General features: G+C 38.8%; 1 protein-coding gene and 1 non-coding gene across 5 annotated transcripts in view; one reads left to right on the top strand and one right to left on the bottom strand.

Annotated features, from left to right (window-relative positions):
- Window positions 1–24,717, bottom strand: part of PTPN11 (protein tyrosine phosphatase non-receptor type 11) — a 70,684-nt gene that overhangs the window by 39,705 nt on the left and 6,262 nt on the right. For 2 of the 4 annotated variants that reach the window (XM_070769656.1, XM_070769658.1), the window contains exons 2-4: window positions 8,897–9,019; window positions 3,761–3,952; window positions 1,834–2,026 (exon numbers count right to left, since the gene is read on the bottom strand). In XM_070769656.1, the coding sequence (XP_070625757.1) occupies window positions 1,834–2,026; window positions 3,761–3,952; window positions 8,897–9,019 (508 nt within the window). Of the gene's footprint in view, window positions 1–1,833; window positions 2,027–3,760; window positions 3,956–8,896; window positions 9,020–24,717 lie in introns of all 4 variants that reach the window. The other 2 variants (XM_070769655.1, XM_070769657.1) reach the window with 1 other exon arrangement.
- Window positions 4,492–4,598, top strand: LOC139176887 (U6 spliceosomal RNA). Its single transcript, XR_011561357.1, has one exon. It is a non-coding gene; the product is annotated as a U6 spliceosomal RNA (small nuclear RNA).

Consider the following 24,717-nt stretch of genomic DNA (forward strand, 5'->3'; position numbering starts at 1 on the left):
CTGGGAAAGGAGGACATCAGATTTCCAGAGCTGCCACATAATATTGCTTTAACTGTCTAGTTTTCAGGAATTTCCTGGTAGTTCAGTGGTTAGGACTCCAAGTTTCCACTGTAGAGGGCCCAGATTCAATCCCTGGTTGGGAAACTCAGATACCACAAGCCATATGGTGTAGGGGAAATTTTTTTAATAAGTAAAATACTTTGCTGTCCACCTGAAACTATCACAACATTGTTAAATGGCCATACTCCAATGCAAAATAAAACTTGAAAAAAATAAAATGCCTAGTTTCCAACAAAAACTCATGAGCCATGCAAAGAAACAGGAAAGTATGGACCATATTTTGGGACTGGGAGGGAAACATTCAGTGGAAACTGTCCTTGAGAAAGTATAGACAAAACTTTAAACCAGCTAGTATAATAAAGGAAACTATACAAATTAAAAGAAAATATGAACATCACGTCTCATCAAATAGAGAATATCATGAAAACTTTTACATAAATGCAGTATTCATGATAGCCAAAATGCCCATCAATTGTTTAATGGATAAACAAAATGTGGTATATATCCATACAACAGAAAGTTTGACAATAGAAAGAGTTTACTGACACATGGTACAACATGGATAAGTCTTGAGAAACATGCTAAGTAAAAGAAGTCTGTCACAAAAGGCCACATATTACCTGAGCCCATCTATACAAAATACCCCAAACAGGCAAATCCACTGAAATGAAGAGATTAGTGGTTGCCAAGAGTTGGGGGGAGGAGGAAAGGTAGGGAGTGACTGGTAAAGAACACAGGGTTTCTTTTTGGGGTGATGAGAATATTTTGGAATTAGTGTTATTGGCTGCATAATTTGTAAATATAGTAAAAAAAAAACAAAACCACCGAACTGTCCACCCTAAAAAGAGTGAATTTCATGGTGTGTGAATTATATCTCAATAAAGCTGGTTGTTTTAATCTTATTAAAAAACCGAAGCAATAAGTGAATACACAGTTACTATTTAAGAAACTATGTCAATGTATATTATCATATGTGAAATAGATCACCAGTCCAGGTTTGATGCATGAGACAGGGTGCTCAGGGCTGGTGCACTGGGATGACCCTGAGGGATGGGATGGGGAGGGAAGTGGGAGGAAGGGTCAGGATGGGGAACACATGTACACCCATGGCTGATTCATATGAATGTATGGCAAAAACAGCCACAATATTGTAAAGTAATAAGCCTCCAATTAAAATAAATTAAAAAAAAGACACTATGTCAAAACAAAGTTTGATGTAGTTGACCAAAAACCCAACCTCCTTGGTCTAGCCACCACATTAAAAACAAGAAATGGTGAGTTCAATTCTCCCAGCCTTAAGATATGAAATCACATGCAGTCACAGGCTATACTGTGCCAACCCAAGGGAGGAGCTGAGGCCATCGCTTTAGAAATTCAGACAGAGGCAGATTCCAGCTGCAACCATGTACAAGTAGATTGAGATACTGTGGGGCTGGGAATTCCCTGGCAGTCCAGTGGTTACGACTCCATACTTTCACCACCAAGGACCAGGCTTCAAGATTCTGCAAGCCACGCGGTGCATCCAGAAAAAAATTTAAAAAGATACCACAGGGCAGAAGGTGACTTGCTAGAGACACACAGGAAATAAGTAATATAATAAAGCCATGAAATGATGAAACAGTTATAATTAACAAGGTACTCAAAGTATAGAAGCCCTCGCCTAAAGGAACAAAGAAAACCTGACTTTGAAAGAAATGGTGTTGGTCTTCTCCCAACAGAAAAACCACCCAAAGATGACATTTCAGAAGACTCACGGTTCAGCTGGGGCTTTACCTGACAGCGAATCATGACGTGGGTCACTTTAGACTTGGCATCATTGCTCTCCCCTTTGTCATCTCCAGTTCGGACAGAGAGAACAAAATCTCCAGGGTGGCTCTGGCTCTCGCGCACAAGAAAGCTACCATGTTTTCCTTTTTCAGTTAATAATTTTTCTGCTTCTTTCCCAGAGAGGTGTCCATGAAACCACCTAGTTTTTTTTTAAAATGACAATCAATTGAGTTCTACAATGAGTTCACAATATCCTTTTATAAAACTACCATCCATAGTCATATCTCAAAACAATTTAAAACAGACACATTCGTCCAAGAGACTGATCCATCCTATTCAAGACTGAACCTGCATCCCCAGCATGCAGGAAAAATGATAAAGATGTTATGAGTAACCATTAAATTCCTTAAATGAGCCCACAGTCATTTGAACACAAATATCCTCAATCTTTCTTATTTTCTTTTAAATCCCTCATCTTTTAAAAAGGCAGTCTGCCATTTCTCCACTGCCCAACCCTAAAATGACCAACTATTTAATCACAGTCATTTAAAGCAATTATAATAGAGAGTTATGGTAGTGACAGAGAATCATCTGAATGTTTGCCCTTGCTTTGGCATGCAAACACTCCATAAAAAAGGGATCTTTTGTTAGAAATGAATTCAAATATTCCAAGCTTTCCCAGATTTTCAACTTATACTTCAAGAGCCTCCAAGTTTGCTGTCCACATGTTTGGACTATCCGCTGGGTTATCATTTCAAATTTTAATGCACATGAGACCTGGAGTAGAGGCAAAGGATTGGGCTAATGATGTGAACTCTCATACCTTACAATCAGAGATACCAATACACTAGGTCAGAATGGGGCCCAGCAATCTGCATTTTTAACTAGCACATTAGAGTAGGTGGTCTGAAATCAGACTTTGAGAAAATACTACTCTAAGTTACTATAGAAAATAAATTAATATAGTCATATTAATAATGTGGCTTTTTCCCTCAGGAGCTTGGTGAGGAAGATCACTACATTATCCACATGTAGTGCTAACTGCTCATCACTGAAGGTATATATATCAAGATATTTTTCATCCACTCTCAGCCAAAGATAGCAAAATTAAGAAATAAACTGCAAAAAAAAAAAAAAAGAAATAAACTGCAGAGAGTTGGCTGACAGTCTTTTGCTTAATAATCTGGCTGGCAAACAAAGGATCAGCATAAAATAACAATGACATGAAGGTATAAAGAGAAGAAACCTATCTGAAGATGGAAAATATACAAACCTAATTAGGAGACCCTGATTTGGTACTGAGTCAGAAAGGAGACAGAGAATGGAGAAGAAAACCAATAAAATCAATACAAATAAGTCAAGCCCCAGCTTTCATCAGCTTAGTTCCAAAATAAGGGAAAGATCTCAGAAATAATACAATTCCCTCTAAGCAAGGTCATTCCCACACATTCGTGGATATAACATCAAAGAACTTATGAACAATCTGAACCCTCTGAGTTCTCTGCTTTCCCACTTCTGAGCTTAAACTGACATCTGTTGGTGACATTGCTGAATAGCTGGTCAGGAGCTACAGGGAACTACTACCGTTTTGGTGTTTCCATTAGCGTTCATTTTCCTCTCCTAACTCTCAAAGTTCAGTAACATTCAAATTCAATAATCTTAAAATTATTCATGTACCAAGTATAATCTATACAGGAACTGTCTGAGACTTCTATGAGTTCTAAGTAATAGTGACTGAAGCTTTTGCAAGAAAAGGCCACTCTGAGAGTAAACTGATTCTATCACTGTTACTTTAGTAAAACTTTTAAGATTATGAGATTTTTAAGATTTTAAGATTAATAAACAGATAGAAGCCAAACCCCCATGATGCATTCACATCACACCTATGACACGGGAGAGACGCAGGCTCCACAGTTACGGAAACAGAACTGACCTTTCAGAGGTAGGATCGGCACAGTTCAGAGGATATTTGAGCTCAATAACATCTCCATTCTTTTCTTTTAGTTGCCCGTGATGTTCCATGTAATACTGGACCAATTCAGCCAAAGTGGCAAATTTCTCTCCTCCGTACAGGTCATAGTAATCACCAGTGTTCTGAATCTTGATGTGGGTGACAGCTCCATTTCTTCTAAAATAGTCCATTAGAAAGGTGGGGGGGAAGACAAATGAAGAGCTATACTAGTAAACATGGATCTCACATTCATTATCAGATTTCACCTAACTGAAACAAACCCAAAGAAGGTACAAATTTAGGCTTTTTTTAAACAAATGCATTGAGTGAAAAATAATCACACAGTCAACCATTTCAACACAAAGGGTTCTGTGTATATTAAGGGGCAATCATTTTTCTCATCACTAATTAATCAAATGAATATCATTAGAATAAAACATACATTTACCTGATAATTCAGTAAACCCACTCTTAAGTATTTTGCCCTCCAAAAATGACGCTTCATGGCTACCAAAGATTGGTTCAAGAATATTCATTGTGGCCTCGTTGTAGTAGAAGAAAAATGAAAAATCAAATATTTGTCGCCAAAATGTATACAAATACTCATACAATGGAATATCATATAGGAATTTACAAAGAGAGACACAGAACCATTGATATACACAAACAACATAGGTGAATCTCTAAAACATTAGGTTATGACAGTGAAGCCAGTGCTCACTTTGGCAGCATATATACTAAAGTTGGAATGGTACAGAGAAGATTAGCATGGCCCCTGCGCAAAGATGACATGCAAATTGGTGAAGCGTTTCATAATTTAAAAAAAAAAGAGAAGAAGAAGTCAGGCACAAAAGAAAATATATTGTATGACTTCATTTATATACTGCTGTCAAATAAGTTAGTCAATGGGGATAGAAAAAAGAATATTAATATTGCTGACCTCGTAGCAGGAGGAAGATTAGAAAGGAGCATAAAGGGACTTTTGAGGGTGAAAGAAACAGTCAAGATTTTGATTGTGGAGTTTTGGTTGCATTAATAAGTACACTTGTCAAAACTCGTCTCACTATACACTTTAAGATACTATACATAACTGTATCTTTAAAAATCATTTTAAAGACATATAACTGACAGACTTTCCAAAATGAGATGGCTAATATGTCAACCCACTGAACTGACGTAACACACTGGCCAAAAGTTTCTAAAACTTGGTTAGCCTAGGCAGTCTGATGATTTTCCGTTTGGTTTTCCAAACTACTAAATATACCTCGTTACTCATAATCATCTTTGTGGACCCAAGAAATCTGGCAATCCCAAAATGAAAGCCACTAACCTATATTTCTTAGTCTGACCCTACACCATTATCGATGAGGCCTCTGTTTATATATATAAACACTACTATCTTTATCCAAAGATAAAGGAAAATGGGAACAAAGTACGAAAAAGTACTCTACAATGTTAACAACAATATCTACTTCTAATTTGTGGTAACAATCTTTTCCCTGTAAAAAAGGTACTTCAAGTAAGTCTCTCCTCCAGCTACACCTGATTCTATTTTAGCACATGAGCTCTCTATCTCTAACCTTAAGAACATAACACAAAAACAGATATTTCAGTTATGGACTAGATCAATACAAAGCAACATAGGTGGAGCTCAAAAATACGATATTAGGAATTCCCTGATGGTACAATGGTTAGGACTTGGTGCTTTAACTCCTGGGGCCCAGGTTCGATACTTGGTCAGGGAACCAAGTTCTGGCAAGGCTTGCTGTGCAGCCAAAAAAAAATGTACATATACATAAATATACACGATAGAGCATGAAAGAAGCACAATGCAGAACAATGTGCTCAGCACATACCATTTATGAAAATTTCAGAATGTACACAAGTCATACCATGCCTTATTCATGACACAGACCACAGACATATATATAATTATGTTTACATTTTATTATTTTTATGTTCCATTGTTTATTATATGTACCCTTTTTAAAATGAACTAGAAAGAATTATACCAAACTCAGAAAGTAGTTATTTCTGAGAAAGAAAAGAACAGTAGAAAGTGTGGTGAAAAAGAGGAAACTTTGCTTTACTTTATATTTTACTTTGAAGAAAAAAATGACTGGCAATAAACACAACATGGGTAATTGTACATAAATTTATGTATTTTTCTGTATTTTTTTTCCTCAAAGTTAAAACAGGGTATCTTCCTTGACTAACTAGCATGGGTGCATAACAAAAAGTTTAGATCACCCGCAGAAAACTAGAACAATAAACATGTCATACACACACATATACACATATCTCAGTGTCTATTATATCATATACACAATAAAACATTTATCATATACATAAAAAAATGAGTACATAACCAAAAATGAATACAGAAAGAAATGAATCTGACTTTGTAGTAAGTTCATAACTACACAGAAAATTAATTTCTGTAGCTTCTGAAAACAGTACTAACAGTACACCCTTATTGGGATATATTCTAAGAACAAAAAAGACTCCAGGGAAATCATGAACTTTACTTAATTAGAAATGTTTGTAATTAGAAATGATAGTGGTATAGTCATTTTGAAGCTATTTTCCTATTATAGGATTGGGCAAATGAGGTCATACACTGATGCGGCTATAAAACGGTTTTCTCTATAAGTGAACGGAAATGCAAATATGGAATGAGAAGAGGTGAAGAAGCTGGTGTTGAATTGGAACTATCAAACTTGGTTTGATATATATTCATGTATTTATTGATATTGATATATTTAAAATTTGCTTTCAAATATATATTTACTCCCCAGCTCTGTCTACTACAAGGGCCTAGAAGCAGTAACACTCCAGGAGTACAAACACCAAAAGATAAGACAAACAGATATTCTGTGCTTTCTGATGTGACATAATGGGATGGCTTCAAAAGCCACGATTGAAATGACGAGAGAAATTTGAACAGGGACTGTACATTAGATAATATTGAATCAATGTTAAAATTTCTCATATATAATATTAATGATATTGTAATTATACAGGATGTCCTTGTTCGTAGGACATGCACACTGAACTAACAATATTGAGAGGTTAAAAATAAGCATCCTGACATTTGCAACTTATTTTCAAAAGGTTTGGTAGAAGGAGTATACAAACACACAGTCCTAAAAAGAAAGAGCAAACACAGTGAAATGTTATAATAACAGGTAAAGAGAATGTGGGTGTTCACTGTATTCATTTTTTGACTTTCCAATAGACCTGAAATTGCTCAGAATAAAAAGCTGAGGAAAAATAAATTAAAAAAAAAACCTCACCAGTTCTGTAGTCCTGGCTCTGCTGCCTACTAGGTACGAGACTGGCTTCCTAACTTGACCTTTGAGCTTCAGCTTACTTACCTCAAAGCTGGAGATAGTGGTATTTATTCTTAGGACTTAGGACTTAATAAAGTGGTATTTATTCTTAGGTTACTGGAGAGATGAAATAAAATGAAATACGGTGAGTGTTTAGCAAGATGGCCTGCAATGTGTTGAGTCCTCAGTAATGTCTGCTATCATCCTCCTCTTCCTCCTCCTCCTCATCGTTACTATTATATAATCTTGTAAGTCAAATGTCACTCAACTGTAGGTTAGAGGTCTGTGCTAGGACAAGGCCCAAAAACTCACGAAGGCTTCTGCCCACTCCTGGTAGCAAAACAGAAGTAAAAGCTAACGATGACATGGGCTCCTAGAGAAACTAATACCCATCGAAAAGGGACTTCTCAAGTCCCAAAAGGGTCCTAGATAAATCCTCAGAGCACATTTTCCTTACTTTTTTATTTAAAAATAATAACAACAAAAGAAAATTCATAGAGCAGTTCATATCTAGCTCCTGGAATGAGCTAGAGCAAGGAGAATATAAGAGTATATAAGTATATAAGAGAAACTCAATTTCAAGAAAAAACTCTCCCACGTGGGCTCAAAGAGACATGCAACAGGGTGCGATGGCCATACTGTTCAAAACAATTTTAAACATAGTAAAGATAACTTAGTGTCCAACAATAGGGGATGGGATAAATTGTGGTATATTCACACCATTCAAGTATTATACAGCCATTAAAATTGATAATTAGATCTATATGTCCCAGCACAGAATTAAAAAAAAAAAAAAATTTCAAGGAAGTCGCAGAATACATACGTTATAAAGCCAGGGATATGAATTCTAAAAACACACAAACCAACTTCATATCATTCACACATAGGACAAATGCAGTACAAGTATAAAAACATGTTCAGGAAGGAGATATGCCAGCCTCTTGATGGTGGTTTCCTCTGAGGAAGGAGCGAGGGGAATGGGACTGGACAGGGGAACAAACGGCACCACAACTTCCTCAGTGATGCTTTATTTTTTGAAAAAGAAAAGTGATCTCAAGAAACTCTTCTCTTTCTTTCTCTTTTTACTTGAAGTATAGCTGATTCATGGTGCTGTGTTAGTTTCAGGTGTACAGCAAAGCGGTTCAGTTATGTACACACCTTTTTTTCAGATTCTTTTCCCTTATAGAACATTACAAGATACTGAGTACAGTTTCCCGGGCTATACAGCAGGTCTTTGATACCTACTTTATATATAATACAGTGTGTATCTGTTAATCCCAGACCCCCACCACCACCATTTCCCCCTTTGGTAACCTTAAGTTTGTTTTCTATGTCTGTGAGTCTATTTGAAGAAATACTTCAAGAGTATTTTTTCCCATTCAGTAGTCACCAGAAGAGAAAGGGAACCAGATTCAGGATGAGTGAAACCAGAACTGTGCCTTGTTTGGGATTACACTGGGATTGAATCAGGCTCAATTTAAGAACTTCTTATTCTCTGCTCCAACTCATCCTTATGTGGTCCCTCAAGAGAGAAGAAAAGCCCACCTTTCAGGCCCCTTCTGCTGACTCCCTAATCCGCTCACTCTCAGGAGGCTATGTTCTGAAACCCCACAAGCAAGCCTGAATCCCCCCTAATCTGGGGACCAGGGCACTGGCAAGGCCTCACTCACAGGGCTGCAGACAGGTCTTCAGACTCTAAATGAGGGTAGCAGGTTGTCCAAATGTGGTCTTAACATTTCCCACCTGGCAGGCACTCTCAGGATGTGCTCTTGTTCTTCCAGCTTACCTAACGGAAAGTGTGAAGTCTCCAGGGTTGCTTTTACTGGGCCTCGCCAAGAAACTGCCGTCAACTCCTCTTGTCAACAGTAGGTTTTCTGCCTCCACGCCAGTGATATTTGGGTGAAACCATCTTGAGAGGGAGAGAAAAAGAGCAATGAAAAACAAAGCACTGCTTTCCACACCATTGCAGCTAAAATGCCTATGAGAAGAGTAGCAGATAAAAATATCAACACAACCTTTCCCCAACTCTCTTTGATCACCGCCTCCTTCTTGTCTTCCCTAAGGTAGGGACCTGGCGTCCCACTGGCACAGTAGGTGGGGCTGGGAGCACGGTTAAGGGGACTGGGGCTGAAATGGATGCTATTTATTCAGGGTGGTTGGGGATGGCCTCAGCCATAAGGGAATATCTGATCAGATCTGAAAGAAGCAAGGCAGTAACATGCAGCCATATAAGACAGGAGCACAGCAGGCAAAGAGAGGAACAAGAAAAGGGCACAGGGGCAGACTGTTTTTGACCTGTTCAGCTTGGGACAGAACAGACAAGGGTCAGAGGGGAAGGAGATGAGGCCAGTGAGGTAATGAAAAGCCAGATGAGGGAGGGCCTTGGAGGACACTGTAAAAACTTCAGCTTTTATTTTTTGTGAACTGGAAAAGACCTACAGGGTTTTTAGGCAGAAGAGCAACATGATCTAACTTACTTTGTTTTTTTTTAACTTATTTATTTGGCGTGCAGGGTCTTAGTTGCAGCATGAGGAATCTTCAACATTCATTGTGACATGCAGGCTCTTTAGTTGTGGCACACAGAATTTTTAGTTGCAGCATGTGGGATCTAGTTCCCTGACCAGGGATTGAACCCAGGCCCCCTGCATTGGGAGCAGAGTCTTGGCCACTGGACTACCAAGGAAGTCCCTGACTTATATTTTAAAATCATCCCTCAAGCTATCATGCAAGGACAGAAGCACACAGATCAGTTAAATAAGCTACTGTGATAATCCACACAAGAGATGATGATACCAAGGACCAAGGTGGCAGAAGGAGCAGTGATAGACAGTCCAACTGGGAATACGCTAAAGGTAGCCAACAGGATTTCCTTATTAACAAATGAGATGGGAAAAAAAGAAAAGAGTAAGAAAGATGCCTGGGTTTCAGGTCTGGGTAAGTAGCAGGTTGGAGGTACTGTGTACAAAACAGGGGAAAAGGGTGGGGAGAGGAAACTCAGGTGTTGGATTTGGCATATGCTAAATACGAGATGCTTAGTCATCTGAGAGTGCATATATATTATGCACTAAGGTTTATTATTGACAATCATAATAATAAATGTAAGACTGTTCTGACAAGGAATAATCAGAAAAGGCAAGAATTCAGACATAGCCTACCAACATTCCTGTTATTTACATTAACTGAAATTTATTTTCTTTTTAATTTTTCCTATTGTATCTTCCGAGCATTTGGGGGGAAGTCTAAACATCACTCTGATTGTCCCAGAGAAAAATCACAGGGCTCAGGTGAAAAAAATACACATATATTAGTTGGCTTTTTACTCCCTCTGAGAGCCTGTCAAAAGATCAAGATGGAATTTTACCCCAGGAAAACAACCTCAAGTTATATATACCTTTCATCCCAACATCCCATACTTTAGCATACAGCATGATTACTAAACTCTTTTTTTCCTTTTTAACCTTGCTCACGATTTCTTTGATCTGTGGTTCCCACCTGAGTCCCCACAGCCCTAGGGAATCAAAAAGCAGTAACAGAGGGTTTCCAATTACTTATAACTTTTCAAAAAGTACAGTGAAAATCTTACATTAACATTCAATTTGTCTACCTATATAAGCCAGTTAGAATGTCAAATCTCTTTTGCTTTTGGCTACAAAACAACGTATTACTTGATGTGGTAGTCTGAAGCTGAGTGGGTGAACACACATATAACCGAGAAAAAAAAAAACACATGCAATAGAACAGAACTAATATTTAAAACTAAATTGAGGGCCTTCCATGGTGGCATAGTGGTAAAGAATCCTCCTGCCAATGCAGGAGACATGGGTTTGATCCCTGATCAGGAAAATCCTACATGCTGCAGAGCAGCTAGGACCATGTATCACAACTATTGAGCCTGAGCTCTAAAGCCACAGCTACTGAGCCCATGTGTTGCAATACTGAAGTCCGTGTGTGCTAGAGAGCATGCTCTGTAACAAGAGAAGCCATCACAATGAGAAGTCCAGGAACCGCAACTGGAGAATAGCCCCAGCTCACTGCAACTAGAGAAAAGCCTGCAAAGCAACAAAGACCCGGCACAGCCAAAAATAAATAACTAAATACATTAAATTTTTAAAAAATAAATTGAGACAATGAATAAGATGTGAATATATACACTGAAAAGTTTCACCAGGTACTTAGGAAAACTAGCCCAGAACAATCACTCTGACACTTGTTCTAATGAAATTATTATACTTTAAAGACAAATGGGAAATGCCTGCAGGAAAATCAAATAACTTGCTACAGGAAACAAATGAGACCAGCACCCGACTTTTCAAAGTCAACATATATAGCAAGTTGACAAATGAACAAGAATGTTTTTTAAACTCAATGAAAGAAAAGTGTAAAACAAGAATTTTATATCCAGCCAAGTTATCCTTCAACCATCAAAGCTATAGAAAAAAACAAGTTTCAACATACAAGAACTAAGGGAATGCTGCACATATCAGTCTTTCCTGATGAATCTCCTAGAGGATAAACTTCATCTAAGCAAATAGTAACAAGCAACACTGACAAAATAACTGACTGTGGGCATTTAATGATCTGTAAGTGTGCATGGACAATGAAACAAAGATGGGAATGAGAGTGGAGGACTGATGCACAGTAGTTACACATTGTCACACAGGAGAAATACTACAACCAGAAAATGGGAAAGGGAAAACAATAAAAACCTCATTGCTGGGGAACTAGGATCCCACATGAGCCCTCTTGATCTCCACAGCGAAAGAGTCTGTGTGTTGCCAGGAAAGATTCCCCAGTGCCACAACTAAGACCCAACACCGCCAAAATAAAAACCTCATTGCTGTATAGTGAGAGTGAAAGTCACTCAGTCATGTCCAACTCTTTTGTGACTCCAGGGACTGTAGCCTTCCTGGCTCCTCTGTCCATGGAATTCTCTGGGCAAGAATACTGGAGTGAGTAGCCTATTCCTTCTCCCGCAGACCTTCCCAATGCAGGAATCAAACTAGAGTCTCCTGCATTGCAGGCAGATTCTTTACCAGCTGAGCTACCAGGGAAGCCCCATTGCTATACAGGCAATAGGCAACAGATGGGTATTTAAAGATAATGAAAAAATCTAATAAGCCTGATAATGAAAGTTAAATAACCAAACAGAGGGGTATAAGTACTAGAATTAAGAAAAAAGACACAAACCTTCCAAAAAACTATTTTCAACAAAAAACTTTTAAATACACATCTTAGAAAAAAATTATACACACACACACACATCTTGAGACAAAAAATGCAAGGAAACACTACATATACACCAGACCCGTGAAAAACTTGGGGGTTAGAGGCACTGATCCTTACATAGTTGAAAATCCATATTTAACTTTATAGACAGCCTCCATATCCACTGTTCTGCTTCCAACCACATGATTTCAACCAGCTGCAGATTGTGCTGTACTGTAGCACATACTTATTGAGGAAAATCTGTGTTTATGTAGACCTGTGCAATTCAAACTTGTGTTGTTCAAGGGTCAACTGCAAGTATAAAATATTATGATAGAATTGATACCAAACCTATCAATCATAACAATAAATGTAGATGAGGTTCTATCTGTTTATGTACAATCACCTTTATGGAGCAAAAACTATAGGAGATGCAAGGAAACACACTAATAATAGGAGATTTTAATAGTCCACATCCAATACAAAATAAAATAGACTAAGAAAATAGGTAAAAGATAGAAAATCTAAACAACATAAACAATATGGTAGATATATTGTGCATATGTTGAATTCCACATCTTGATAATAGTCACATATTCTTCCCTAGTGACCAGAGAATTTTCAGAAAAACTGATCAGATATATTAGGTCACAAAGAAAAGAAAATAGTAACTCCTATAAAGTAGAAGTATTACAACTTAATACCATTATATCATGATTGGTCAACAGAAAATAATAGAATTCTGTATCACCAAAACTCCCATTTAACAGAAAAACCTGTGATCACTTTTTAAAATCCAGATGCACATCAGAATTATCTTAGAATTTTTTGAAAAATACAAATGCCCAGGTATAGCGTTTTTTCTCCAGATGTGTTTCTAATGAGCAGCCATGTTTCAAAGCAACTGGACTATATGATTATCTTTTACTTTTATCTAGTTTGTTTCATTTTATCTATTTCATAGTCAGTGTTCCCATTTTATTTAGTCTATGTTTTCCATTTTTTAATATATAGCCATATATGTATTATACACATATTACATGTCTATATAATAGAGTTTTGCCAAGAAAATGTACTGGTCATAGCAAACACCCTCTTCCAACAACACAAGAGAAGATTCTACACATGGACATCACCAGATGGTCAACATCGAAATCAGACTGATTATATTCTTTGCAGCCAAAGATGGAGAAGCTCTATACAGTCAACAAAAACAAGACCAGGAGCAGACTGTGGCTCCTGAACTCCTTATTACCAAATTCAGACTTAAATTGAAGAAAGTAGGGAAAACCACTAGACCATTCAGGTATGACCTAAATCAAATCCCTTATGATTATACAGTCGAAGTGAGAAATAGATTTAAGGGCCTAGATCTGATAGATAGAGTGCCTGATGAACTATGGACTGAGGTTCATGACATTGTACAGGAGATAGGGATCAAGACCATCCCCATGGAAAAGAAATGCAAAAAAGCAAAATGGCTGTCTGGGGAGGCCTTACAAATAGCTGTGATAAGAAGAGAAGTGAAAAGCAAAGGAGAAAAGGAAAAATATAAACAACTGAATGCAGAGTTCCAAAGAATAGCAAGGAGAGATAAGAAAGCCTTCCTCAGTGATCAATGCAAAGAAATAGAGGAAAACAACAGAATGGGAAAGACTAGAGATCTCTTCAAGAAAATTAGAGATACCAAGGGGACATTTCATGCAAAGATGGGCTCGATAAAGGACAGAAATGGTATGGACCTAACAGAAGCAGAAGATATTAAGAAGAGGTGGCAAAAAAAAAAAAAAAAAAAAGAAGAGGTGGCAAGAATACACAGAAGAACTGTACAAAAAAGATCTTCACGACCCAGAGAATCACGATGGTGTGATCACTCACCTAGAGCCAGACATCCTGGAATGTGAAGTCAAGTGGGCCTTAGAAAGCGTCAGTACGAACAAAGCTAGTGGAGGTGATGGAATTCCAGTTGAGCTATTCCAAATCCTGAAAGATGATGCTGTGAAAGTGCTGCACTCAATATGCCAGCAAATTTGGAAAACTCAGCAGTGGCCACAGGACTGGAAAAGGTCCGTCTTCATTCCAATCCCAAAGAAAGGCAATGCCAAAGAATGCTCAAACTACCACACAACTGCACTCATCTCACATGCTAGTAAAGTAATGCTCAAAATTCTCCAAGCCAGGCTTCAGCAATACGTGAACTGTGAACTTCTGGATGTTCAAGCTGGTTTTAGAAAAGGCAGAGGAACCAGAGATCAAATTACCAACATCTGCTGGATCATGGAAAAAGCAAGAGAGTTCCAGAAAAACATCTATTTCTGCTTTATTGACTATGACAAAGCCTTTGACTGTGTGGATCACAATAAACTGTGGAAAATTCTGAAAGAGATGGGAATACCAGACCACCTGACCTGCCTCTTGAGAAATCTGTATGCAGGTCAGGAAGCAACAGTTAGAACTGGACATGGAACAACAGACTGTTGTTCCACATAGGAAAAGGACAGACTGTTCTTCCAAATAGGTTCCAAATAGGAAAAGGAGTACGTCAAGGCTGTATATTATCACCCTGCTTATTTAACTTATATGCAGAGTACATCATGAGAAACGCTGGACTGGAAGAAGCACAAGCTGGAATCAAGATTGCCAGGAGAAATATCAATAACCTCAGATATGCAGATGACACCACCCTTATGGCAGAAAGTGAAGAAGAACTAAAAAGCCTCTTGATGAAAGTGAAAGTGGAGAGTGAAAAAGCTGGCTTAAAGCTCAACATTCAGAAAATGAAGATCATGGCATCTAGTCCCATCACTTCATGGGAAATAGATGGGGAAACGGTGTCAGACTTTATTTTGGTGGGCTCCAAAATCACTGCAGATGGTGACTGCAGCCATGAAATTAAAAGACGCTTACTCTTTGGAAGGAAAGTTATGACCAACCTAGATAGCATATTGAAAAGCAGAGACATTACTTTGCGACAAAGGTCCATCTAGTCAAGGCTATGGTTTTTCCTGTGGTCATGTATGGATGTGAGAGTTGGACTGTGAAGAAGGCTGAGTGCCGAAGAATTGATGCTTTTGAACTGTGGTGTTGGAGAAGACTCTTGAGAGTCCCTTGGACTGCAAGGAGATCCAACCAGTCCATTCTGAAGGAGATCAGCCCTGGGATTTCTTTGGACGGAATGATGCTGAAGCTGAAACTCCAGTACTTTGGCCACCTCATGCGAAGAGTTGCCTCATTGGAAAAGACTCTGATGCTGGGAGGGATTGGGGGCAGGAGAAGAAGTGGACGACAGAGGATGAGATGGCTGGATGGCATCACTGACTTGATGGAAGTGGGTCTGGGTGAACTCCGGGAGTTGGTGATGGACAGGGAGGCCTGGCGTGCTGTGATTCATGGGGTCGTGAAGAGTCGGACATGACTGAGCGACTGAACTGAACTGATATACATGTATAATATATGTATTTTAGAAAACTTATAAATTTTTGCCTAGCTAAAAAATTTATGACATTTTGATACTACTTGTTTGATGTAGTATGAATAGAATGCTAGATGTCTAATAAAAAAATAAAATGCAACACACAACAAAAGTTAACTGTATAGCACAGGGAACTATAGTCAATATCTTATAAAAACCTATAATGGAAAAGAATCTGAAAAATAATACATATCTCAGATCACATCAGATCAGTCGCTCAGTTGTATCCAACTCTTTGTGACCCCATGAATCGCAGCATGCCAGGCCTCCCTGTCCATCACCAACTCCCGGAGTTCACTCAGACTCATGTCCATCGAGTCAGTGATGCCATCCAGCCATCTCATCCTCTGTCGTCCCCTTCTCCTCCTGCCCCCAATCCCTCCCAGCATCAGGGTCTTTTCCAATGAGTCAACTCCTTGCATGAGATGGCCAAAGTACTGGAGTTTCAGCTTCAGCATCATTCCGTCCAAAGAAATCCCAGGGCTGATCTCCTTCAGAATGGACTGATTGGATCTCCTTGCAGTCCAAGGGACTCTCAAGAGTCTTCTCCAACACCACAGTTCAAAACCATCAATTCTTCGGCGCTCAGCCTTCTTCACAGTCCAACTTTCACATCCATACATGACCACAAGAAAAACAATAGCCTTGACTAGACAAACCTTTGTTGGCAAAGTAATGTCTCTGCTTTGAATATGCTATCTAGCTTGGTCATAACTTTCCTTCCAAAGAGTAAGCGTCTTTTAATTTCATGGCTGCAGTCACCATCTGCAGTGATTTTGGAGCCCATTCTTGCCTGGAGAATCCCATGGACAGAGGAGCCTAGCGGGCTATAGTCCACAGGGTCGCAAAGAGTCATTTCCACTGTTTCCCCATCTATTTCCCATGAAGTGATGGGACCGGATACCATGATCTTCGTTTTCCGCATGTTGAGCTTTAAGCCAACTTTTTCACTCTCCACTTTCACCTTCATCAAGAGGCTTTTTAGTTCCTCTTCACTTTCTGCCATAAGGGTGGTGTCATCTGCATATCTGAGGTTATTGATGTTTCTCCCGGCAATCTTGGTTCCAGCTTGTGTTTCTTCCAGCCCAGCGTTTCTCATGATGTACTCTGCATATAAGTTATATAAGCAGAGTGATAATATGCAGCCTTGACTACTCCTTTTCCTATTTGGAACCAGTCTGTTGTTCCATGTCCAGTTCTAACTGTTGCTTCCTGACCTGCATACAAATTTCTCAAGAGGCAGGTCAGGTGGTCTGGTATTCCCATCTCTTTCAGAATTTTCCACAGTTTATTGTGATCCACACAGTCAAAGGCTTTGGCATAGTCAATAATGCAGAAATAGATGTTTTTCTGGAACTCTCTTGCTTTTTCGACGATCCAGTAGACATTGGCAGTTTAATCTCTGGTTCCTTTGCCTCTTCTAAAACCAGCTTGAACATCTGGAAGTTCACAGTTCACATATTGCTGAAGCCTGGCTTGGAGAATTTTAAGCATTACTTTACTAGCGTGTGAGATGAGTGCAATTGTGCGGTAGTTTGAGCATTCTTTGGCATTGCCTTTCTTTGGGATTGGAATGAAGACGGACCTTTTCCAGTCCTGTGGCCACTGCTGAGTTTTCCAAATTTGCTGGCATATTGAGTGCAGCACTTTCACAGCATCATCTTTCAGGATTTGGAATAGCTCAACTGGAATTCCATCACCTCCACTAGCTTTGTTCGTACTGACGCTTTCTAAGGCCCACTTGACTTCACATTCCAGGATGTCTGGCTCTAGGTGAGTGATCACACCATCGTGATTCTCTGGGTCGTGAAGATCTTTTTTGTACAGTTCTTCTGTGTATTCTTGCCACCTCTTATTAATATCTTCTGCTTCTGTTAGGTCCATACCATTTCTGTCCTTTATCGAGCCTATCTTTGCATGAAATGTTCCTTTGGTATCTCTGATTTTCTTGAAGAGATCTCTAGTCTTTCCCATTCTGTTGTTTTCCTCTATTTCTTTGCATTGATCTCTGAAGAAGGCTTTCTTATCTCTCCTTGCTATTCTTTGGAACTCTGCATTCAGATGTTTATATCTTTGCTTTTCTCCTTTGCTTTTCGCTTCTCTTCTTTTCACAGCTATTTGTAAGGCCTCCCTAGACAGCCATTTTGCTTTTTTGCATTTCTTTCCCATGGTGATGGTCTTGATCCCTGTCTCCTGTACAGTGTCACAAACCTCATTCCATAGCTCATCAGGCACTCTATCAGATCTAGGCCCTTAAATCTATTTCTCACTTCCACTGTATAATCATAAGGGATTTGATTTAGGTCATGCCCAAATGGTCTAGTGGTTTTCTTCAATTTAAGTCTGAATTTGGCAATAAGGAGTTCATGACCTGAGCCACAGTCAGCTCCTGGTCTTGTTTTTGCTGACTGTATAGAATATATATGTATATATACATAAATGAATCACCTTGCTGTGCACCTAAAGCACTGTAAGTCAACTATACTTCACTAATATATATAGTGTAAGAGAAAAAAGTATTACCAAATACACTATCATAAGGCAATAAAACCGAATTCTACTAACAAAAGCAAAAAACTGAAAGGCCCTGGTACCTGGAAATTTTAAAACCTTCCATTAAACAACTGTTAGGTAAAGGGGGAAATATAAGCTCAAATTACACAATTTTTAAAAAATAATGGCCACAAAAACACTATGTATCAATATTTATAGCATACAGCTAATAGAGTGATCAGTGGAAAATTCACTACACAAACACTAACAATAATAAAAAAATAAATAAATAAATAAAGTCCCACCCCTGCCAAACAAAAGCCAAAGTATACCACAAGGAAGGAAACATATTTTATAAAGATAAAAGCAAAAATCAAAGAAAAAAAGGTAGCAGATGTAATTAATAAAAATCCTGCTTCTTAAAATTAGCAAAATAGATAAACCACTAGTTAACTCAATCAGGAATACACAAATAAGAAAAAAAAAATCACAAATACATAAAATAAGAAATGACAAGGGGGAAATAACCATAACCACTCAAACAGAAGAAGAAGAATTTTTTAAGAAACTACTTTGCAAACTGGTGTACCAATAAATTAGAAAATCCAGATGAAGTGAATAATTTTCTAAGGAAATACAGACTGCCCAAACTGGTCCATTCAAGAGAAAATGCAGGCAAACCAATTTCTATATAAAAACAGAGCAATTTTAAAATTACCCCACAGAAAAGCACCAAGCTTTTTATTTGTTTGGTTTCAAAATGGAATTCTATCAAACTTTCAAAGACCATACCATTCCATGCTCTATAAATTATTCCAGAGAAGCAAAAGGAAAAGAAAATGCACCACTTCCTTTCATGAAGCAAATATAACACTGATATCTATCCCAGAAAAAGACAGCTACTTCAGTGATATGGACAGCAGATACCTTGTTCCTGATTCAAAGATTCTAATTATTTTTAAATTATAACGATGGTTATATCACAGTGTTTAAAAAATCCTTAAGCCTACAATTCTCAGGTTACTTGAAGTGAACTGACGCATACTTCAAGCTCAGCGGTTGCTTCAGGTACACTGGTCACCCAGCCTGGCCCCCACCACCTATGGGAGATCTGATCCCTTACTGTCACCTCTGTTATCTCCTCTTTGTTTTTCAAAAACAGGTTCTTAGAAGAATTTCTCAGGTTTGCCCCCAACCTCACCATGGGGAGGGCTCCCTCAAAAGCACTGTTTACTGCTTCTAGCAAGATCTTTTTATTTGGTTATCCTGTTTTTCATTCCTGTTTCATCTTTCCTTATCTCAGCCAGCTACTTTAGGCGGCTCTAGTTTTGTATAGTCGATGCCCTCTAGGATCCTGCTGAGCACACACACTTAAAACTTTCTAAAACCTTTTAAAATTTATCTATTAAAACAGCACGATAGGCATGAAATTTCAGAGAAAAAGCCCAAGGTTCCATAGACTCCCAGCTGTATTCGTCAAAAGTAACTACAGTTAGCAAGTTTCCTGTAACACTGAGAAACGTCTCATGCATATATACACACACACACACACACACATCAGATCAGATCAGTCGCTCTGTCGTGTCCGACTCTTTGCGACCCCATGAATTGCAGCACGCCACACACACATACTTACCTACATGTGCACGGGTGCATACTCCATGCCAGGCTATGTGGAACACACACACAAATGGAAGCCTGATCTACACCCCGATTTTTCACTTACTCCAACACAAAGATCTTTCTATATGATCTTTCTATTCTTTTTAATGGCTATACATTATTCCATTATAAGAATGTACTATTCATAATTTAATCCCTATTAAAGGACATTTATATTATTCCTAGATTTTTGTTAATACAAATAATGCAGCATATCATACCCTTTATAATTATCTCTATACAAGTTTACAAGCATGGTTGTAAATTAAAATTTTAGAAACAAAACTGTTTTGACAAGAGTGTTTTTTTAACTCTGATAAATCTGCCAAACTGCACTCAAAAGAAGGTAACAGTTTCAACTCCCATGAAATGAGTGTGAAAGTCCCTGTTTTCTCCCAGTTTTGCCAATACCACATATATTACCAAACTTTTTCATCTGAGTCATGGAAAATGGTACCATTCTACTTTGCATTTCTGTGTGAGACTGAGCGATTTTTCAAGTTTTCAGACCATTTTTCCCCCCCCTTTTCTGTGAGTTGTCAGCTTGCCATTGTTCATTTTCTATTGGATTTTTTTTCTTACTCATTTAAAGGGGCTCTTGATAGAACCAGAAAAATGATCCTTTATTATATGTGTGACAACATTTGTCTTAGCATTTTTCCTTTTTTACTCACTTGTGGTTAATTTTTTTGCCCCCAAAGAAATTCATCTTGGCATGATTAAATTTATCAGCTTGTTCCTTTATGGTTTCTGGGTTTCTTGCTATGTTTAGAAAACTTGACTCACAGCAAGTTGTTGTGAGCTTGAAGTCAATTAATAACACATAAAATGCTTAGCACAGAAAAAACTCTAAGGACTTTCACCTTAGGAACTAGGAATTTTGTTTTAGGTCAGAATAAAATATTTACAATAAAGGCACAGATTTTAACAGGGCCCTTCACAATAGGTACTAAAAAGATGGGGTGACTGGAAGAAGAAAGTAAATAAGACAGAGATGAGAATTTACATCAGGAAAAGAGTATGAAGACAGAGAAGGCATAATTATATTTTTCCCACTAATAATATTTTTTAATTGGTGGAAAATTGCTTTATAATATTGTGCTTTTATTCTGAGGTACAATAACACAAATCAAGTCATGAAAAGCGTTAGTCACTCAGTCATGTCCAACTCTTCACACCTCATGGACTGTAGCCCACCAGGCTCCTCTGTCCATGAGATTTCCGAGGCAAGAATACTGGAGTGGGTTGCCATTTCCTTCTCCAGGGAATATTCCTGACCCAGGGATCGAACCTGGGTCTCCTTCATTGCAGGTGGATTCTATATTGTCTGAGTCGCCAGGGAAGCCATAATTTTATATATACATATATATATATCTCCCCTCCCTTTTGAGTCTCTCTCCCCTACAAATATTTCAGATTTAAATAAAAAGTTGCAAATTATAAAACAGAAAAGACTTCTCCATACTCATATTATTACATACATTTTTTTCTCCTCAATTATGAACTTGCTCTGACAGCAAGGAAAAAAATAATTTACTGGCTATTATTTATTATGGCTAGTTAAAACTGCGACCACAGGGCTTCCCTGGTGGTCCAGTGGTTAAGAATCCACCTTGCAATGTAGGGGACATGGGTTCGATCTCTGATCCAGGAAGGTCCCACATGCCATGGAGGCAACCAAGCCCATGCATCCTAGGGCCCGTGCTCCGAAATAAGAGAAGCCACCACAATGAGAAGCCCGCGCACCGCATCAGGAGAGTGGCCCCCCTCTCCGCCACTAGAGAAAGCCCACACGCAGCAACAAAGACCCAGCAGCCAAAAATAAAAATAAATAATAAATACATTATTTTTTTAAAACTGTGGCCACATTTACTGACTGTTTTCCATGGGGCCAGCATACAATGCAGACTCCAAAAATCAAATTTTTAGCCTTTACACTGTTATTTATTTCTAAAAATTTCTAGAGCAGGACTCTGAGTCTAGATGGTCTTCATTCATAACCATGTGTTCCCACCTTTGTGTATTTTAAAAACACAACATTTACGTAGAGTATCCTGCTAAGGCTTAGAGACATTATAAAAGTGACTGCTAAAAAAAAAAAAAGTGACTGCTGAAGGTGGGCTAGGTAACCACCACGAACACCCATCAGGCAGACTGGCACAGGGGAAAAAGCACGTGGTCTCTTTACCCTTATATTAAACAAACTATCACTGCTTCATTGCCAGGTTCTAATTATGCCTATCATGTTATTAAGAGGGAACAGAGGAGAGTAATGTTTATGGGGGAAACTCAGTAACCAGCATTTAGCACAAAGGCTAGACAGAGTAAGAGCTTAACAAACATTGGTTATCGCTGTTGTTATCATTATTATTATTGGTGGAAGATATGCAGATAGATTCTTCTCTTGCATAATTATGTTAGTTTCACATGGCCCATTTTGACATATGAATCATTTATGTTACACTGTCTTTGCAAAAACTGAACTTCAGGGCTCAGGGGCTGTCCCCACGTTATTTCGAACGGTGTATAATTAGAAATTGAAAGTTCTACAACATAATCCACCCACTTGAGTTTTGATATATTGTAAACTCTCTTTCCTGAGCTATGCTTTTCAAAAAGTTCTTTATATTTACCAGAAACTTTTTCCCAATTGCATGTTTAATATTTGTAGTTCAACGACTAGTAGTTTTGTGATTCGCAAAATGCTCACCTCTAACACAGAGCAGTTAAGAGTTCATTCAATCCCTGAGATCTTAGTGAGGGAGGGTAAAGGATATGCGTGTGCTAAGTCGCTTCAGTCGTGTCTGACTCTGTGCGACCCTATGGACTAGCCCACCAGGCTCCTCTGTCCATGGGGATTCTCCAGGCAATACTGGAGTGGGTTGCCATGTCTTTCTCCAGGGCATCTTCCCAACCCAGGGACTGAACCTATGTCCCTTACATCTCTTGCGCTGGTAGGCGGGTTCTTTACCACTGAGCCACAAGGGAAGCCAAAGGGTTGTGAAGTTAACAGGTTTAATATTAGATTATAGAGCCGGCCTCAAGGATGACAGAAACACTTGTAATAGTAGGTACTGAGGCCACACATCTCTAAATCCTGCCCCCATCTTCTGCTTCATGTGAATTCAAACAGCAGAGGTTAGTCTCCCCAAATCATGTAAATGTATCTATGTTACCTCAAAGGAGGGGAAAAGGGCATTTGGGTTTATCAACAAGGTAGGTCCATAAAAGATGAGAAGAAACAGATAAATGTCAGTCTGCCTAACGTCTACCATAGGCACTTGGTGAAGGACGGATGCCTGAGTTAATTTTGGGGAATGAAGAAAAATCAGGGAGGAGAAAAGCCAGAAAGGAAGGGCACAGGGAAAAAAATCACATGCAGAAGAGGGGAAGAGAGTTCTCTTATGTATTTTTTTTTTTCAGTGCCCTGCCACAAGGCATGCTGGATCTTAGTTCCCTGACCAGGGATCAAACCGGTGCCCCCTGCAGTGCAAGTACAGAGTCTTAACCACTGGGCCACCAGGGAATATGAGCGTTCTCCTCTTGTACACTGTAACTCTCACAAACCTCCAGGTGCTTGACAACCCCTTCTAATCGGTCATCCTCTGGCACTGCCTATTTTTTAAAAAAACTTTTTTTTTACTTTTATATTGGGTACAGCCAATTAACAATGTTGTGATAGTTTCAGGTGGACAGCAAAGGGACTAAATACATATACATGCATCCATTCTGCCCCGAACTCCCCTCCCGTCTAGGCTGCCACATAACACTGTGCAGGGTCCCCTGTGCTGTGCAGTAGGTCCTTGTTGGTTACTCACTTTAAATATAACGGTGTGTACATGACAATCTCGAACACCCTCACTACCCCTTCCCCAGCCCCCCCTGTTAAGTCTGTTCTCTGAGTCTGCAGCACTATTACTTATTAAGACTCTCAGGTCACAACACGGCCCAGGTGGGTGCCACCCATCTCGCAGAAAGAGCTGAAAACACATGCACACTCTCACAACCCCAATGCTTGTGGAAAAAAGAGCCTCCAACCAATGTGTGAAACAAATCAGTCCTGTGCTGAGTGGGCCTGAAGAAAGGAAAGACAGAATCCCCCACCTCCAAGAGAGTTTACTAACCCAAACTACTTGCCGGGAAATCATACCAAAAATGTAAATCTCTCATTACTGAGCACAGATTCTACAAAGCCCTAGCTCACTGAGACCAGGCTCTTCTTTATGTCAAGTGAGTTTAAAAAAGAAAATGCTGATGAACCAAAAAGAAAATACAATGATGCTGATTATTTTATCCATGCGTCCCCTTCCCCCCAGTGATGTGGGGAAACAGTCGAGCAGGCTGTTAATTTCAGGAACTTATTCTCAAGGCTGCTATGCTAAGAAGGGAGTTTAAACTAGGGATCCAAAGTCTAATTTCAGTTTCTTGCCTAAATATAAAGTGATACTGGGTATGGCTTTCTTACCCGCTGCGCTACAAAAATGATTATCTTTGTCCTTGGGGAGAAAGCTTAAAGTGGTACTTTCTGCAGATTACAAGAATATTCCTCTTTTCCAATTAAATGCTAATTTTCAATGGGGAGAAGGATGAGTCATGAGGGAGGGGTAGTTGATAGGGAAAAGGATTCTAGGTAACAGAGGCTAGAAAAAAAGTGAAGGCAGTTTTTTAATGGTAGTATAGAGCTATGGCTTAATTGATCATTATCTTTTCACGGAGTTTCATTGGTCAGTATCTCTGCTCTGATGACAAGGCATTGGAAACTGCCTGCAAAAATC

This window comes from Bos indicus, chromosome 17 (assembly GCF_029378745.1).
Source record: "Bos indicus isolate NIAB-ARS_2022 breed Sahiwal x Tharparkar chromosome 17, NIAB-ARS_B.indTharparkar_mat_pri_1.0, whole genome shotgun sequence".
NCBI classification, from domain to species: Eukaryota; Metazoa; Chordata; class Mammalia; order Artiodactyla; family Bovidae; genus Bos; species Bos indicus.